General features: G+C 33.7%; 1 protein-coding gene across 1 annotated transcript in view; it reads right to left on the reverse strand.

The window, feature by feature from the left end:
• LOC140166500 (ras-related and estrogen-regulated growth inhibitor-like) overlaps positions 1-19348 on the reverse strand; it is a 37497-nt gene extending 18149 nt beyond the window's left edge. Inside the window, exon 1 of the mRNA XM_072189979.1 lies at positions 19021-19348. Coding sequence (XP_072046080.1) covers positions 19021-19174 — 154 coding nt within the window. The 5' untranslated portion in view covers positions 19175-19348. The remainder of the gene's footprint in view (positions 1-19020) is intronic.
• Between the last annotated feature and the right edge of the window lie 695 nt (positions 19349-20043).

A 20043-nucleotide genomic window follows, 5' to 3' on the forward strand; every position in this document is an offset into this window, starting at 1 on the left:
TGATAGACCAACGGCGCGGTGTACAAATTGGACCTGACCTAAAATGTATCATTGTAATCATAATAGTCATATGATAGCCTGTAATTCTGTATTTCACGCGATAACTCAAAACGTGAATTCAAATTGTATTGCGAGATTATATGAGTTTCTGCACTATTAAAGCTTATTATTAAGGTGGTACTACACCCCCTGATAAATTTTGTGACTAATTTTGCATTTTTTCTCAAAAAATAACAACACACTGGTAACAAAAGTTATGTATATTATAGGGGCAAGGAATCCAATTACTTCACTGAAATTTCAGTGATTCAAGACAAGTGGTTCATTATATGTTAAGAAATGAGGTACATTCTAGCGGTACCTCTTGTCTTATCATAAATAATGTACCGCTTTTCTTGAGTCACTGAAATTCCAGTGTAGTAACTGGATTCCTTGCCCCCATAATATACATAACCTGTGTTACCAGTGTGCAAAAATAGTCACAAATTTATCAAGGGGTGTAGTACCACCTTAAGCACTTTCAAAGATCATTTAAAAGGGTTGTATGGGGCTGTCCTTTCAGGTTAGCGCTTTCTTCACTTGACCATGTTGACTTAAGCTCAATTTATACTAGATCGCTAAGCGCCGAGCAACCGATTTTTACCAATCCTAGACAGTAAAACGCGCGTTTTCTAATTGATTAAAATCAATCGCTCGTTGTTCGGCGATTGGGTATAAATACAGCTTACGAACGGTTTTTAGGGAAAACTATAATAAAGACGTAACAATTCTAAGTATAAAAGCTAATTGTACAATGGCGTTTCAACCGAGCCTGAATAATTACAATTCCCAGAGTGAAAACAGCGTACGAAACCATATCCTACACAATATATAGCACAATAATACGGCTCTAATATTTTCTTTTTCTAACAAAACTGTTACGCCTCTCCTACGGGATAAATGTATTTGGAGAGGTAAATTTATATATACGAATTTGGCGAATTGGGGTGAGTTCACGTATAGAAGTGTCTAACTTAAAAGCGTTATGCATTTTTTTAAATGGTTATTTTTTCTTCTTTGCTGTTTTTTAATCATTATCAGTATCATGATCTTGAACTAAGTGATTAAAAGGTAACCATGGTAACCCTTGATCAAAATGGGAGAAAGCGAGACATTTTTAATGCATCAACTGCTGTATCTCCCAAAAGGAACTAAACTTCTCAGTCAGTGACTGTGGATGCTTTCTATCACGCGATGCTAGGTCATTTTAGAATAAAAATCCCTTTAAAAAGGGCAAAGGATGGATTACAACGAGAGAAACATCAGATTTAAAAAAATAAATATATGGTTAAAATATTTTTTGAAGTGTAAAGATTATGGTTGTTTGAACATTTTGAGTCAACTCCATTTGCTGCGATTCTCTCAAGTTTCCACATACTCAATTCTGATGACTTTGTTGGATTTCTTATGTCATCTGAATTCCACATAATTATTATATTTGTATGTTCTTTACGTTGTTACTTAAATTTGAAATAAGATGAATATAAATTCATTCCAAACATTTGTTACCAAATGTGAACCCTCCTGCATCTTTTCTGCATAATTTGGAAGGAAATTCATTAGCATTTAAAAATGGGAGTTTCCATGACGGTATAACGTATTACTTAAACCCCGCAAAATTCATATCACTTATTCTAATATAGTCTATATACAACAACACGTATAATAAACAACTAAAAATGGCACTTTGTATGTTCTGTTATTTTCTTTGTCACCTTTTTAAATACAACAACTTTTGGGTGTCCCAAAGAGACCAGTATTTAAGGTAAGGATTTAAACCATTGTGAATGAGACTTTGGTTGTGAAAGTGGAATGAACTGGATTGGTAGAAAGAATAGGTAAGAGCATTTCGTGGCATAAAAGGGGAATTCACCATACTTTAGTGCTAGTGTTTATATAGCAGCAGCACTTTTACTTGGGGGTGTCACGTAGAAACTAAAAGTTTGAAGGCCTATGGCCACGTGTCACAAGATTAGACCCTCGTCTTTTGTATTTTCATAAAGTGACAACATCATTTTTCAGATTTGGTTATAACTTTTTATGTACCAATTGCAGGTATGTAAAAGTATACATTGCTGGAAAGCATAAGAATACATATTACAATGATCTAAACTCTTTAATGAAACTGAAAATGTTGTATATAATTTTGAATTGCCGGTTTTTCAGGAGCATTTTCACAATCTAAGGAGCTAAGTCAAAATCAACCAGGGCTTGAAAAAGACCACCAGAAAATATATAGTTTAAGGGGTGCGATGCTTACTTATATGTATACAAAGTTCCTTCATTGTTATACCTATATAATTAATATTAATCATTTAAAATGCTAGTTAATTAATGCTAATTTGCTGCTTAAAATACTTTCAGTAACTGGTTTAAATTAAGGGGGTACTACACCCATTGATAAATATTATTAGTGACTATTTTTCTCAAAAAATAATAACACACTGGTAACAAAAAGGTATGTATATTGTAGGGGCAAGGAATCCAGTTACTACACTGGAATTTCAGTGAATCAAGACAAGCGGTACGTTATTTATGATAAGAAAAGAGGTACCGCTAGCATGGCTAGAATGTACCTCATTTCTTAACATATATAATGAACAACTTGTCTTGAATCACTGATATTTCAGTGAAGTAATTGGATTCCTTACATAACTTTTGTTACCAGTGTCTAGTTATTTTTTGAGAAAAATGCAAAATAAGTCACAAAATTAATCAGGGGGTGTAGTACCACCTTAAGTCACAAATAATCATAACAACCGAGAAAGAGTAGGCCTACAAATTATCTCTTCATTTGACACTTTCGGACTAGCTGTTTTACATATCTATGGAAAAAGACTTGGGAGTTACCCACAAACCATCTCCTTTGTCATTCATTCATTCGTCTTTATTTTATTCAATAATAAAATATAACAGCACAACAACTCACATTGAATGAGGAGGCCAGATGGCAAGTTTCAAAACAACAACAAATAAAAATTCCTTTAAAAAAGGAATGTGGCGCCCAATGTGAACTTGGACGTGATATGGTGAATTCCATGGTGTGTAGATTTGGTATTATAATGATTTTTCTAGGGAAGAGTAGAAGATGATCAAATGCAAGAGAAATGTGTTTGATTGGGGAAGGTGTTCTGACAATCCAAATATAAACTTAGTCCACCTCAAATGACCTGTAACAATTTGTGATTGACATTACTTAATTCACCTCGGATGACTTTGATCTGACATTCAACATTTTCGCGCTTACACCAATCATATCCATAACAATTTAACTCTTACAACTTCCTGTCAACTCTCTAATTTAAAACTCTAAATTTCTGTCTGTTTGCCTTTTCTGTCTTATTTAGTACACTACAGTTTGTTACAATTATTAAGATAAGCAAACATTGGTGGGTAGATAACAGGATTTAGTTATTTACTTAATCCAATCATGGAGGTAGTAGCTAGATTCTATGGTAATTAGCAAACAAAAGCCATCGGTTTAAGAGACCTCGTTAATTGATCTTATCACTCTGGACCACAAGAGTCTCATCCCAATGGCATAGTCCAATAACCTCAATTACATAATCATAGTGCAAAATTTGACCTCAAGTTGCAGAGTATGAGTTTATGTACAAAGGATGAATGTACAAATGTATTAGGGTTTAAGAACTGTTCCCATGATAGATGAGCATGTTGTGGATCCTAGTGTATGGTCAAATGTCACCGTCTATCGGGTTCTAAGGCACACGGTAAACTGGTTGAACGCATAGAAAGGTCAGGATTTATTTGGTGTTTTTATAAATCCTAATTTTGTATTTTAAACAAAGAATATACGCTCACCATTTTATCCCGTGCATATCAGAAAACAATAATAAAATAAAATCCAAGCAAATTGTAGTATTATTTATGAGCTGGGCATAATTTTAGCAAAACAATTGCGAAGTCAATCTAGCAAGAGTGAAATTAGAAGCTTTTCACAAAGTCATGCCTATATTGTGGCGCGCCTCCGTAGAGGGCGCCACAAATATACCGCAACATGTCTAATTAATGAATTGAAATTACACAGACTATAATTATTACATATGACTGCTATCAACCTTGTATGGTACTAAATAATCATGGATTGTAGTTATAAAAGGGAAAACAAAATTGTCATCAAACTGTGCTGGATCCTTGCCATATAGGCCTACAGTTTGTATGGCTGTGTGGCCACACTTCTGTCCACATCTCCAACCAATTAAGGACTCCGTTAGCTTAATTAACCATTACAGTAATTAGCAACAATGTATTATAGACCTTAATTAGGTACCAAATTAAAGAGAAAAAAACCACACCTTTCATTAAGACCAAAACAATGAAGAAGGAGGCGGCCTTAAGACCAAAACAATTGTAGGCCTATCGTCTTCCTAAACAAACAAACAAACAAACAAAACAGAACATGTTATTTTCTTAAGTAAAATGTCACGTATAATACTTTTTTTCTATTCACCATAATTAATGACATGCGAGATTTCGTGAATCTCTACAAAAAAAAACAGAAACATTGAAAATGCAGTCGCTTTTTGAGCCTTTAAACGTAAAAAATGGGAATTATAAAGCTCAATTTACGAAATAGACAAGGCACATCAATATATCAAAATCAGATCACCTCTGCAGATCATTAATTAACTGTACAAATAACACCGGGACAACCAGGGGGTCAACACCATACTCTTTTTGAAACTGAATGCGAGCTATACGTGTACAGCTACGGGACGCCCTTCGAATAACGGAGTACTCGCGTGGTTCACTCAACTCTAATGCGGCACCGTGCATGGGAGAGCGGATGGTAGTCTGAATCGAATCTTCAGATGTTTGAACAAAATTGAATCATGCACAAAATATGTCAATTGATTCAAATGACCTCATAAGTAGTCTGTAACATCAACTGGAGATATCGATTGTTGTGTCCATCCGATATCTCACTTGAACTGATCACATTTATTCTAAAATTTAAAACAATGCAATTTGAATGATTGTTGTGATTAAAATCTTAATCAAGATCATGAAGATTATTAATATGTTATACATTCACAAGCAATTGACCTCGGTTTTATTAATATTATCTGTTTAAATATAATGCCGATTATATATACCCGTCTTAATTATAAACCAATTGAAAAAAGATTTAAAAAAAAAGAAAAAAAGAGGGGGTGAGAAAGGAGAGAGAGAGAGATGACATCATGACAGTAAGGAAAATCAAATTATGGACATTAGGCTACGGCTACAAGTCAGCACACATGACGAAGTTGAAGTCCTGGGGTTGAAGCGAATCGATGTTTCAAATGAAATTCACTGAACATGCTGAATGTTTGCAAAAGTAACTGATTTTATATCATGAATAGATTAAAATGCTTATGTAAACAGCTATGTCATTGAGAGAATAGCAAATATTGCAGTAAAATTTGAAAGGAAAACATTGAGTTAAGACATCCTCCCATGTCCTTGCCTCTATTTCCACACTCGTTTCTTTATGTGTGCATTATCAACATCGCATTGAAAAGAGATGGGACACTTGAGTCCCACTCAAAATCGTATTTCTCGGCGAGCAGTCGCCAACCGTCCCAATATTTAACTTGTGTATCGTGTTTCGTCTTTTCCCGAATGTAGGAAGGCGTTGGTCGACAGGAAATGTTATTTGAATTTTAATGCCTTGACGATGACCGGCCATCTTATCATCGGAGCATTCATTTTGAAATATATGGTAACATAATGAAAAGCAAAATAAACCTATATTGTGAAGCTTTCGAAGAAGAAACAAGAAAATCAAATATACCGATGATAAAGAATCGAAGATGATGATAACGACAACAACATGATACCGATGATGATAACAATGATGATGATGATGACCCTGCAAGGTTAAGATTATAACACGATCTGTCGACGCCAGGGTATAGATGAGTTGACCTCAATGTTTATCAACAAAGGCAAGGGATGGGTATATCGATATGCTTGAGCAAACTGCATACAACCATACACTGTTCCATACCTTTATTGTGATGTGGCGGGAGGTTTAAAAGCACGGGACCTGAACAAAATATGATGCGCGGGTGCCAGTCAAAAAAACAACAGTAATTGTGATGATGCGTGCGCATACTGTGAGGCAATGACGTCAGAAGTCAACTCATCTATAAACTATATTTCAAATGCGTTTTGAAATTGGTATGAGCTATAATTGTGGTCAGATTGACCTATTTGTGGTTGTTGATCATTTGAAGCAGAAGTTAGATTCAATTTGTACAAAAATATTGGTTTCCGTTTAAACAGGGTGTGAAGATTATTGGTTTAAGATGGCCAAGATAGGTTTATGGTGTTTTATAAGCGTAACGGTCAAGGAAGCAACAAGTAGATTGCAAACGGACTGTCTATTGACGGTGCACTATTTGGGTAGATATCCATGCCCACACACAAAATTCGAGCCATCTTCAATTATATTTTCAATATCATTTTGCTGTATATGAGTACCATCCTCAATCCCCCGCCTCAAACACGCTAAGCAATAAGCAAAATAATGATGAGTCACTGAAAATAATGATTAGGGTTTCATAAATATTTGTATATCTTTTAGAAGATTTTTGCCTCTTCCACATATATCCGGTTGCCAAGCGTAAGTTTTCCACAGAAGATTATAGGTGTAGTTCTTGATGGATTTTGCTTCTCAAGACTATAAATTTCAAAAACATTTGTTCGAACTTTGACACTACATATATCTCAAAATGCTTAATCTGACCAAGTCCAGTAAACATATTTTTTGAAAGTATGTGGCAGTAAAATCCATCAAAAAGTAAAATATGGACATGGAAATAATGCAAAGCAACTTGATTTGATTTGATTTATTCGGTACTCAGAAATTACAATATTTACATATAAATAAGCAAGTTGCAGCATATTTCTTGTCTGGCAGTCTTGTGTGTCTTGTATGCAGTCAGTTTCGAACAGAGCAGGGTGATAACCCACCAGTCCGTCCGTTCTGTTTGGATAGAAGCATATTCACGATCTTGAGTGCAGACCTAACGTAAACCTAATTCTGATATATCACACTTTAAATACTTTTAAGTACTTAAAATACTTAAAAGTAATGCAGGTTACTCAAATCAATGTTGCCATGGTAAATCATATAAAGTCCGCACAAAAAGTAACTCAGCTGTTATAAATACGCCTATAGCTTCAAAACTAATCATTGTTTCCACAATATTTCTACATAGAAAGAAGGACGATTTATTTACGCGCATTTTGATACCACATTTGTCAAATATCGTTCAATATTAACAACACAGTAGTGCTTTTAAAGAAAAATACCCGAATTTAAAAGTTGCAGTTTACAGCGATCAATGGTTATTAGTATTACGCAGGCATTGTGGCAAACCCTCCATTTATCTTCGCGCTGACTTCAAATCAATACAAATAGCTGCAACTTTTTGATTCGGGTAATGTTCTTTAAAAACACTGCTGTGTTGTTAATATTGAACGAAATTTAACAAATGGGGTATCAAAATGCGCGTAAATAAATTGTCCTTCTTTCTATGTAGAAATATTGTGGAAACAATTATTAGTTCTGAAGCTATAGGCGTATTTATAACAGCTGAGTTACTTTTTGTGCAGACTTTAGTTTAAATCTTGTATGGTGCGTGTAGCAGGTCACGTATGAAGGAAAGAAAAAGGGAAACGTAAAAAATAAAAAAATAAAAAGAGAGCAAGAAAAATGAAGAGATTTTGTTTCATAATTATTTTGATACGAATTACGATGTAGGTCAGTAAAAGAGTTTTCACACGCTGTAAATACATTGTTCAATTTGATACATGTTATTTGCCCCCAAAACATACATGCACATTATGTTATACTTTCAAACAAAGTATAACAGCATTTGCCATTCATGAGTTCAAATTGAGTTAAAGTCATGGCTAGCCTTTAATATAGGCCTGTAGGCCCTAATCGGAACAACAAAAAAAAGTTCGATATGTGCTACACATTAGGGAACAAACCCCATGTTTGACGACGTCCTTATAAATGAACGTCCTTTCGTTGGCGGGGGAGGTAACCAATAGTTCTATTGCGTTTGTAAAAAAACCTATATAAAAATATCGGTCATATTTGATCTTTCGGCTTGGAATTTTTAACATATCACACTTACGTTTCTGGTATAGATGGAGGGTTCAACCTCCCATACGAAAGGGCTTTCGTTTATATAGCACTTTTGGTTTGTTACCTGACTTCCATGGATTTTCCTTAAATCTGTCGACAATTTTCTTTTAGGCCTAACTTTCACCTCGTCATTTTTAAAACTGCTTATTTTAAACTCTTTCATGAACCAGGAGTATAAACACCTCAATAAAGAAAGTTTGCACATATCAATCATGCTTATGTAACCCACCCTACACCAAAACCTGATCTTGTTAGGCCTATGACAATTTGATAGATCGTGTGCAGAATCTTGTATAGCTCCAATTTGATACCAATGCACTTTAAATTGATAAAGATGGATACCCGGTATGAAAGTTGGTGCATTTTCAAAAGTTGCAAATCAAAACGATGTGCGGTCGCATACTGAACGTGATGGTCAAGCCTGTCGACTATCCCAAGTGCCGGTACGATGCGCGGTTTATTCAATTGTTAATTTGAAACGCATGTATTCCGAGGGTGCACGACAGACCCTTCTTCCAACTAAAACTACTTATCTTCCTGCGAATCTTGTTTAAAACAGCCCAATATTTGTCTCAACCAAGGTTATGATATGTCTGAGCGTTGTGTTATATTTATACAACCAGCATATCCTCGTTGATTACCCGGGATGATTATCGTCAAGAGTCATACCAGATGAAGTGTGAGATCTTACACATCTTAACATTACATAAATGACAGAAAACACTTCAGTATACTTGACAAAGTAAATTGAACCTGTAACTAAGAAAAGCAATTTGATAAGATTGCTTAAGTATTTGCAATATGCGTATATCGACACTAGTCGCTATCTAAATCAGTCACTATAACACTGTATACGAGATAACACTTCTTTTTTCTCACCTATTGCATGCAGTGGTGACATTTCTAGCTATTTCTGTGGGGCGGGGGGGGGGGGGCTGTATAGAGAAGCCACTGCACTCTCTAACTCCCATAAATTTACACCGGGATCGACAAATACGCACGAAACTCGGACATTTTACAATTAAGGGTATTCGATGTATTGTTGGTCGAAGCAGCAAAAAACGTAGTTCACAGCATCTTGCGAATGGTAGTGAGCTTTATCAAAATTGCATTGGTCAATTCATAGCGAGCGTGCAGAAGAATTCAAATATATAGTTATACTTTTGTAGGTCCTGTGGTTCTTGAGTTATGTTGTATATAAAGATGGCTGAAACAACAACACTTTTGTAAAACGTACATAACTCATTAACAACAATAAATTAAGTAAATTTTTCAAAGTACATAATTTGTAGAATGAACTTTTGCAAAACACCATTTTACTTTTCAATAATATGTTGATTCAGATAATGAAAATCGATTTTTTTTTTGGCTGCTTCGACCAACAATACCTCGTATAACCTTAATGCTGAAATGCTAGTGTCACAAAATATATAGGCCTATATATTTTTTTGATAAGCATGTTTTGAAAACGGGATGACATGAACAAAAAATCCGGCGCATCAGTTATACTTATTTTGAATAGTCCATCTGACTGCCTAGACCAAAATTCGTCATGCCCATTTGTATTCTGTTCAATTATTCAAACACATTAGGCCGTGTAAAATTAATATTTTGGTTCTCGTCCCCTCCCTCCTCAATTTCTGGGATTTGTCAGATTTTTTTTCTTTTTAGATTTTTCCTTTTTTAAGACTTTGGAATGATTTATGAAATCTTCATACATATAAATAAGTTTATTAGAGAACAAGCATCGCTTCCAAGTCTTTTTGTGGTACTCTAGGGGGTTTATCCCTCAGAATCTCACATTTGAAAAAAAAAAAGTCCTCATCGTTTCCTCGAGCCCTGTTGGAGAAGACCGAAAACTACTGACAATGCTAATTTTACATTGAAAAACAAAACAAAAAAAAAAAAAACACCTCCCTCCCTCATCAATTCATGAAAATCCTCTGGACGAGAACCAAAACATTAATTTTATACGGCCTTAGACGAGCGACGTTAAAATGGCATGCAGGGGTGTTACTGTGGCAAAATCAATTTCATAAAAGATATTATGGTGTCACCATGGTCACGGTGTCTAAATTGGCACAATTATAATCGAAGGATGAAATTTCCTTTAATCATGTTAATTACGGTTGATTGCGCTTCATTTTGTAGTAACATATTAAAATTTAAATGATATATGCCACAAAACATTTTTGTCAAAATATCGGATCAATATTAATACACACTTAATAAGGGATCGGATAGCAACGTTTGCACGGTTAGTATTATTTGTGGGACCTGAGAGCACATCAGACACACCAAATTGCTTTCTGAATACGAGAAATGTCCTTCTGATAACAAAAACATTTTTAAAAAAGACCTACCATTTTTAGGGGGTTTTTTTTGGGGGACGTATAACTTCAATACGAAAGGTTACAATTTTAAAACAATGGACGGTTTTTCCTGCCAGCTACATACACTTAAAGTACATATCATTATAGTTTGATAAAGTTTACTTTATTAAACTATTAAATTTTAAAAAAATCCCATTTTTCATAATATGCCAATAATTTGTATCATATCGCGAATTTCAAAAAATCCAAACTATTTGCAGAATGCGATTTGGTGTGTCTGATGTGCTCTCAGCAAATGTTGCTATCCGATCCCTTAACTGGCATTTAACTGGCAAAAACGTACAGTAATACTTTGTTGTTCAAGGATTTCGTCAATTATTATGTTAGTTCCAAATGATCAAGTCTGGTCACAATTTGAATAAATGACCAGAATTGATATTTAATAACAGAAATGTATTACATTAACAAATGAATTCAAATAAAACATTTCAGGTCGGACTCCTGAAGAGGATTAGCCCGTCACAATTGCGTAATGTCGAATTTGTGATTTTTACATTGATATGTGCATTAGTTTCAACATTATACAAAGCCATGATCAGGCCCGTACGCAGGATTTTTTTTGGGGGGGTGCTGATTTTGAAAAAGTGGACTTTTTTCCAAAGGGGGGGGGCGATTTTGTAAAAAGTGGACTTTTCCCCAAAATTTGGACCTTTTTTCAAAAAAAAAACCGTAAAAAACCTGATTTTTTTGCTCGCTACGCTCGCAAATTCTAAAATTTTGGGACTTTTTGTATACTTTTGCAAATTTGGGGAGGTGCGGTCGCACCCCCCGCACCCCCCCTGCGTACGGGCCTGGCCATGATTAATAGACAGAAAAAAGATTAAAATTATAAAACTAATCTATAATTATGATAATTATCATGCATATAAGATGGTGATGCATAGCCTATGTAATATGAGATATTATTCTATCTATAGGCCTATTCCCAACACGGTTGCCAATTTAAGTATCTTAATCAGTACAATTAGCATACTTTTAATTAGGGTCACCAGAGCATACCTTTTGGCTGCGAAATTTAAATTTAGAACACATTTCGCTAATGATCATCGTCCGTGCTCAAACTACATGGAATAGTTGGAAACCCAATAAAAATACGTGGCTTGATAAAATCATTCTCTAATTGATTTTGTTTCTTATCGACCCGACATGACATAATATAAACTATAGGCCTACACATATATTTTATGCATTTTATCACACATACAAATGTTCATTGATAATCGCGATCCAGACATTTAATTTTTATATTAATATATTAATATGCACATAGCATATCAAAATCGATAAGAACGTAACATGTAGCCAAGCATGCAAAACGTAAAGTTGTTTTCGTGTCAGATTTTCATAATTTATTGAACATTCATCGTTATTGTTCCGCAACATTATTTCATAACAAAGTTCCAAATTTACATGGAAAAGTACACATGCATAATTAACAATATTTTAAGTTTCGGCTTCTTTATATTGGCTATTTATTATTTTTAGGGCAAATCTTTGATTTGATTTAAATAACTTTAAAGCTGACACCATGTTCGATATTCAATATCAATCCTCGTTTCGATATCCAATATTTTTACTTTTTCATGCAACAAAATCGTTGAGGTTATTGACACTAATCATATGTCTCACCTCCAAGTCAGTTATCACAAGGCCTTAACAAAAGGGCCATACTCAGGATATTAATCCCTTGAATATGGATAATGGTATTAATTCATTTGGAATTAATGGTATTTTCTCCTTCGCATGATAGAGATGAATAGCAATTATTGTAGGATATTTTGTGACTGATAAATAGAGAATTGGTAAAATAATATTTACCAGATCCAAGGTGCTTAAACATATAGCTTAAATTATTATGTATATCGCTATAATTGATCATGTTGATGGACAGCAAAAATAATCGATTAAATTATTAGGCTTTTGTCCATTATTGTGAACTTTTACCCAACATGTGGGGTTTTCGTGATATTTTGTTCTTAATTCATGCCCGGGTGGAGTATAGCAGTTGACGGACAGGAGGTGAACATGGTGAAGAACCTTGCGTCACCCCAACTTTGTGATGATCGGGGTCAAAATCGGTCACATTCCCCCATGTTTAAGACAATGTGCTTTTTTTTAAGGAAACTGATATGTATAGCCTATGGAATGTACTGGTAATGGTATGAACTAATTTCATGCACATTTCATCTATTCTAATACGCGTGAAAATTATTGAATGGATTATATTCCTATGAAATTACAGATTGACATTTACGTCCAAAAGCTTCCAAAGGTGTTTAATCTCTTGTAGTATGGATTTAAACTAATTTTGACGATTTTATGTTGAAATCTGAGCTAAAGGTAAATCAACCAATACGTTTTTAATAGCCTTGTATTTACTTCCGGAATCACTGTTGATTAATTTCATATTCTTATCACGCTCACATTTATGCCTATTCAAAAAAGTACTCAGTATACTCGTATAAGGTATGCATGTACAAAACCGTTTTGGCTAATTCCAGTAATTAATAAATAAATAAATAAATAAATAAATAAATAAATAAATAAATAAATAAATAAATAAATAAATAAATAAATAAATAAATAAATAAATAAATAAATAAATAAATAAATAAATAAATAAATAAATAAATAAATAAATAAATAAATAAAAACCTTCAAAATAAGTGAGGTATTATAAAGTGATACATTTCAACTTAACTATCAAAAAATTTAGGTTAATTATAGATTTTGTTATGGCGTCAGCAAAGTGAAGTACTTTTTTTTTTTTTAATATTTACTACAACTTGTAACTACATGTACATCGAACTGAAACAATTTATGCATCAACTTGAGAAAGCAAATAATCCTTGAACCCTATATATTCTTACCCATACTAGGAAGTATTATTTTATCTGTAACTGTAGTATTTTATCAGTGTATGTTTATACGTATTAATCAACAAATAAACAAACCAATATTTACAAGCATCGTTTGTATTATGATACATTGTTTTTGGCTACAAAACTTTATAATTCATGTCTTTCTTCCTTTTTATTTATTTTAGTTTTCCTCTTTATTTCTTATATATTCTTTCTTTCTTTCTTTCTTGTTTTCTTTTTCTTTATTTATTTATATCTAGTCTCTCTTTTTTATTTCTTTCTTTCTTTCTTTCTTTAATCTTTCTTTCTTGTTTGTTTCTCTCTTTATTTTTTATTCCTCAATTTATAAATCAAAAGCATATTTGAAGGTGTATCTTCGTATACTGTGATATATAGCTTATTAATCATTAATTATTAATATAATTTATAATGTATTGCTTGTGTCGAATGTTGGACGAAGTAATACGAAACAATTAAAATTTCTTCCACGTGGGGTAACCGTGGGGTTAATTGTTAAAACAGACACCAGACCCGCCAAATACGGAAAGGGGAAAAGGTAAAGTTGTGGTTTCAATGTTTTTAGAACCATACGTATCCATGGTATCATATCACATTCACAATGACTTTTAAAGTAACGCTGCCCGTTCCATTGTTCTACCAGTCGATATTTCCTCCTCACACTAGAGACCGAATAATGAATTACAAAAGCAACATAATGATCTAAAGTTTCGATGGGTCTGAAGATTTGGATTAATTTTTGCTATAAAAAACTTCACATTTGACCGCCACTTATATCAACTTATGTTAGATAGGAAATAAAGAAATAAAGTATAGACTACAAACAAAGGTGAGAATAGACCTATTGTCACATTTTGATTGAAATCCTTTCAACAGGCTAGAAATAGCATCACCATAATAATAATATATTAAGGGGGTACTACTATACCCCTCTATGAATTTGTGTCTATTTTTGCATTTTTCTCAAAAACTAATATAACACAGTGGTAACAAAAGTTATAGGCCTATATTAATTATTGTAGGGGCAAGGAATCCAATTACTATACTGGAATTTCAGTGACCCAAGACAAGTGGGTCGTTATTTATGATAAGAAAAGAGGTACCGCTAGGATGTACCGGTACCTCACTTCCTATCATAATACTGAACCGTTTGTCTTGAGTCACAGAAATTTCAGTGTAGTAATTGGATTCCTTGCCCCAATAATATGCATAACTTTTGTTACCAGTATGTTATTATTTTTTGAGAAAAATGCAAAACTAGTCACCCCTTAATAATCAATAAAATTGACGATTTTTGTGCGGTACCGTGTGAAATATGAAATTCGTAGGACTAAAATAAATATCTATTGTAATATCGTTAGTAATAGTATTTAATAATTGGTAGTAGAAATAATTCGAAATAATTTCAAGGTTTGCATATTTTGCTTTCTTTTGCTTTAAATTAAAAATGTATTTATAAACATGTTAACAGGCGTGCATGCATACCACTACAACTGTAGCGAACTGGCACAATTCATTCATAAAACTTTAAAAGACAAATAAACCTTGAACTTCGATATATTGTTTATGTATAAATCAATACAAACAATGGCATACATTTACAGAAGTGATCGATCTGCCAAAACAATATTTACCAGCTTTGTTTGTTTTAGATCGAATAAATATTTTAGTTTGATAAAAATAATTATTTCATTATCTATTTATTTCTTTCTTTCTTTAGCATAGAATCATTAAGCATCTATAGGTAGGCCTAAATGTAATCATGGTAATAGCTTAGCTGATAAAGTCTTCTAAGGGCCCAACCGACCCAGAATTGCAGGTTTTTTAGCTGTATGGAATTCAAAACAATCGTTCATGGCCGAAGTGAACTGATTTTGACAGAATTTGTTTGACAAATTCAGAAAATGTAAAAACATTGTTAGCCAAATTTGTTTTCAGGTTTTCAAGCTTTCGATGATTTTTTAGGGTCATTATCCCGGGGGCAAAATAAAAATAAACATTCCGTTCGACCGATCGACCCTATACATCATACATGTGTACTTAAAAAGTCCGTTCGCCCATGAAAATAAGAGAATAAGAGAACATGTTAAGGGTGTTTTTTCGTCGCCTTTCAAATTCGGGAGAAAAAAGACGAACCGTTCTTACATCACGTGGTAGCCATACAGAATGCTTATTAACAGAAAGGAAAAGGGTAAAGTTAAACAAAGTAAAGTTTTGGTTTTATGTTTTTTTAGAATCAATTTACATATCACATCACGTTCGCAACCGGGGTTCACAAAACCTCTTTAGGGTATACGAGGTATTGTTGGTCGAAACAGCCAAACCAAAAAAATCGATTTTCATTATCTGAATCAATATATTATTGAAAAATAACACTTTGGTGTATTGTAAAAGTCCATTCTACAAATCATATACTTTGAAAACTTGCTTAATTTATTGTAGTTAATGAGTTATGTACGTTTTACAAAAGTGTTGTTGTTTCAGCCCTCTTTACAACATAACTCAAGAACCACGGGACCTACAAAAGTACATCTGTGATATTTGAATTCTTCTACACGCTCGCTACGAATTGAGCAATGCAATTGTTTGCTAAAGCTCACCATAGAGCTCACTACCATTCGCAAGATGCTGTGAACTATACCGGTATTTTTTTTGCTGCTTCGACCAACAATACATCGTATAACCTTAAGTTACAGCAGGAAAGTTATTCAATATAAAGAAGTAATAGACAATATTTTTGTGTGATGATATAGAGACTGATTAATGCGATTACCAAAGAACCACAATAAGCAGAACAGGATCGGCGCGTCAGATGCTTTTTGTTATCTTTGTTAAAAGGCTTCATTTTTGACCGTCACTTCAGATCCATTTACGTTATAGATAGGATATATAAAGTCAAGTAGATTAGACAACAAAGGTGACAATAGGCCTATTGTCACATTCTTGAAAGTCAATTTTGAATAAAATCCTTTCAAAGACTAAAAATAGATCTGTACACTTAAAACTTGTGTCGGCAGCACATTTAAGACATTATTGGCAACTTGAGACACGTACGTCTTCAATAGAATGGAAGAAAATTGAAACAATGAAAACGAAGACACAAACACATGTCCAGAGAGGACATATCTCAAAAGCAATTTTTATCAAAAAATAACTACACACTGGTAACCAAAGTTATGTATATTATACATGTAGGGTCAATGAATCCCAATTACTTCACTGAAATTTCAGTGATTCAAGACAAGTGGTTCATTATATTTAATGAGGTACATTCTAGCGATAACTCTTTTCTTATATGTATCATAAATAACGTACCGCTTGTCTTGAGTAACTAAAATTCGAATGTAGTAACTGGATTCCTCGCCCCTATAATATACATAACTTTTGTTACCAGTGTTTTTTTTATTTTTTAGGAAAAATGCAAAAATAGTCACAAAGTGGTGTATCAAGGGTTATAGTACATGTCTTACGAAATTGAAGTACCCCCTTAAAGAAAACCATGATACATGGTGTCCCATAATGATTTATACCGAGACAGTTGATTTTTTTTTATGCATGAATAGCATTACGTGCCATTGTCTTAAATTATAAGCTCTACATATATTTTGCTTTTTTAAGAATTTTAAATTTTAAAAATTGGACGTTTTTAATAGAAGAGGATATAGCGTAAAATGGCGAATTCAAGAATTCCAAAATAAAACAGCCTATTTTGTACGACTACGAGTATATCTGTAAAATTATTAACCGTTCAGCACAAAGTTATTTTGAAAAATATGCAGGTAATCAGCTTGCTCTGTGGGGATAAGGGCTCTAAATAGCAGAAGAGGAGGAATCTTATGAATATTTTCCTTGTGAAAAGACCGGGAACATTCTTAGTAAATCTTTCTCTCATTTTTCAGAGTTTCATCGGCTAAGTGACAGCACTCCCCACACCGTTTATCGATGTCTCAAACCAAAGCAAACAATTTACAAAAGAAAACGTGAGCGGAAACCGGACCACCTTACCATTTCAACGCTAACCATAACATTATGCTACTACTATTACACATCTAAACAACCTATTCTGCATGCTCATATCAACTGTGAACGCATTTAAGAAATAAAAGTAAAAACACGTTGATATTCGGTGTTTTAAATTAATTATAATACATGTATGAGTGTTTTGCAAACCACCATCAGCTGATTATAGTTTCTCTTAGGTCTTATTGGTGGGTTGCGTCCATATGGAAGCTCCTTGTCGTGTTGAGTATATTCATGTCATTTAATGCTAATTTTCCCTGCACTAAAAGTATATTTCTATAAACAGGCACCTTAACAGGCACTGTTGGAACATTATCAATAACCAATAGTTATTCTTTACCATCGGCATCAACAGACATGACAAACTCGTGTTTTATCGGTTCATCTTCTTTCCATTTTTCGTTATTCCTCTTCCTTTTTCTTGTCCCAAATTGTTATATCACAATTTAATGTAAAATTGTTATGTATTTATTTAGTCTGTATACATGTATGTATAACAATACACGTATAACATTAATAATTTAAATGTTTTCTGCAAATGTAGCAGGGTAGTCCATCATTGGTGACATTTTCTTTTTATGTACGAAAATACATATCATTTTTTGCTTTGCATTTGGTACTTTCGCATTTGGTACTTGTTTGTCTACTTGTTCTTATTGAATGTATCTTTGTTTTTATGTAGATAAAGAAAGCGCTTTCCTTCTGTGTTTTTGCACAATACCACATTTTAAGTATCTGTGACAATACACATGCACTTTCTTTTATTAACAAATGAACGCTGATTGTAATCCCATTTGCAATATCCTCTTGAACCACAAAACGGCGACTCACACGTTGAATCTCATTCAAACTTAAGTGTTTTTATTTGCACTAATCCACTTTAAATTCTTTCATTCATCTCTTAACTTTAAGCTTTCTTCCAATATTCATTCATCATTGTGTTCATGACTTACTAAAATGTATTCACCACAGCAAAATGACATAATAAATATATTTTCCGGGACATTATTATGTACCAAGGTATACATAATAAATAAATACAGACTATATCAAAATGACCCATCAATTTTGCAAACATTGGATACATTTGAAATGTCCAGAATGTACTATAGTTTATGACGTTTTATGACATTAATTTACACATTATGATCTCATGCTTGATGTGCGAGACTCATCCATGAAAAGTGATGGATACCAATCATTTTGATACAAGCAAAAACACTCGATCATATTGATGATGGATGGCACAACCATGGACATGATGGAGGTACATAAATAACAGCATGTATACCACCAGGTATACCACAGAGGTAACAAAAGGGGAAGCGTTCGATACCCGGGTTCGATCTCTGCCAAAAAAGCGAAACCCACACACCCCCAGCTTGAGACAGATTTGAGTAAAAAACAAATTAACAAAGTACACCAGGTATTGCTGTTTAAACTACAAAATCCCCTAACATGTTCTTCCCAGATATGAATAGGTATATATTGAATGAAAGCTATGGATTTTAAGAATACGTACCTGTTTTGCCAACTGCTGCCTGGCCCAGGACCACAACTCTGAATGGTTTACCAAATCCTGGCATCTGATGAGGAGCGTGGGCTAGCTTCTTAACCGAAGGTTTCCTTTGCATTAGTCTTGGAGACGATGATGACGACGTCGATGACGACGACATTGTGCAATGGGATCTCAAACCAACGCCGAAAAAAACCTTTGATGTTCACACAAATTGTACAATGTTAATATGTATTGGAATAGCAACAATACAGATGAATATATTTATTATATTCACTTAGAATTCTTTCACACAATTATCCTCATTCATTCAGACATGATTCTTCGTGTTGGTCCTATATAGTATTATAGTAGCCACTGCGACGTAAATGAACAATCAAACCAAAAGGAGCGCCATCTCATTGATGTCAACTTGTATTTCACTCACCGATTCGATTTTCCTGTTATTACTGCAGATAATTAATCAAGAATTAATTGATCGTTGATTGTCGATTGATTTCTACTGGAAAGCCAATGGTGATCGATCAGATCCTCCTACAACTTGTCACCTCACACATTGGTCATAATTATTGTATTGGTGTAAAACAATCCATTATTTCTCGACGCGGCTTCAATACAAATGTCACGATGAAATTAAAGTTTTTGAAGAGAAAGAACCACAGGGCAGCAGTTTTCTTACACTGTCACAGTGTCACACTTCTCCTGAACAGTGGTGGTGTGTGTGAGCGGTGACAGCACACAGAGGCTGATGATTCGCGATACGCGTTTTCAATCCGTACACAAAAGACGGCTTTAAAAGTACCGGTGTTTCTAGAATCAAACGGCGAAGTCCGGACCATCAACCATTTAATAAAATAAAAACAGGGACCTTATAAAATCAAAATACTAAGTAAAAATGAATTGATTCAAGAATTAAATTAATCAAAAGAAAAAAATTGAAAGTTAATTTTTTCTTAATGTCAATTTCAAATAAGATCAAGAGATTTGTGCGCTTTTATAGCAAGCAAGAAATGGCCAGTTCTCATAATT

The sequence above is a fragment of the Amphiura filiformis genome, chromosome 12 (assembly GCF_039555335.1).
Source record: "Amphiura filiformis chromosome 12, Afil_fr2py, whole genome shotgun sequence".
Classification (NCBI taxonomy): domain Eukaryota; kingdom Metazoa; phylum Echinodermata; class Ophiuroidea; order Amphilepidida; family Amphiuridae; genus Amphiura; species Amphiura filiformis.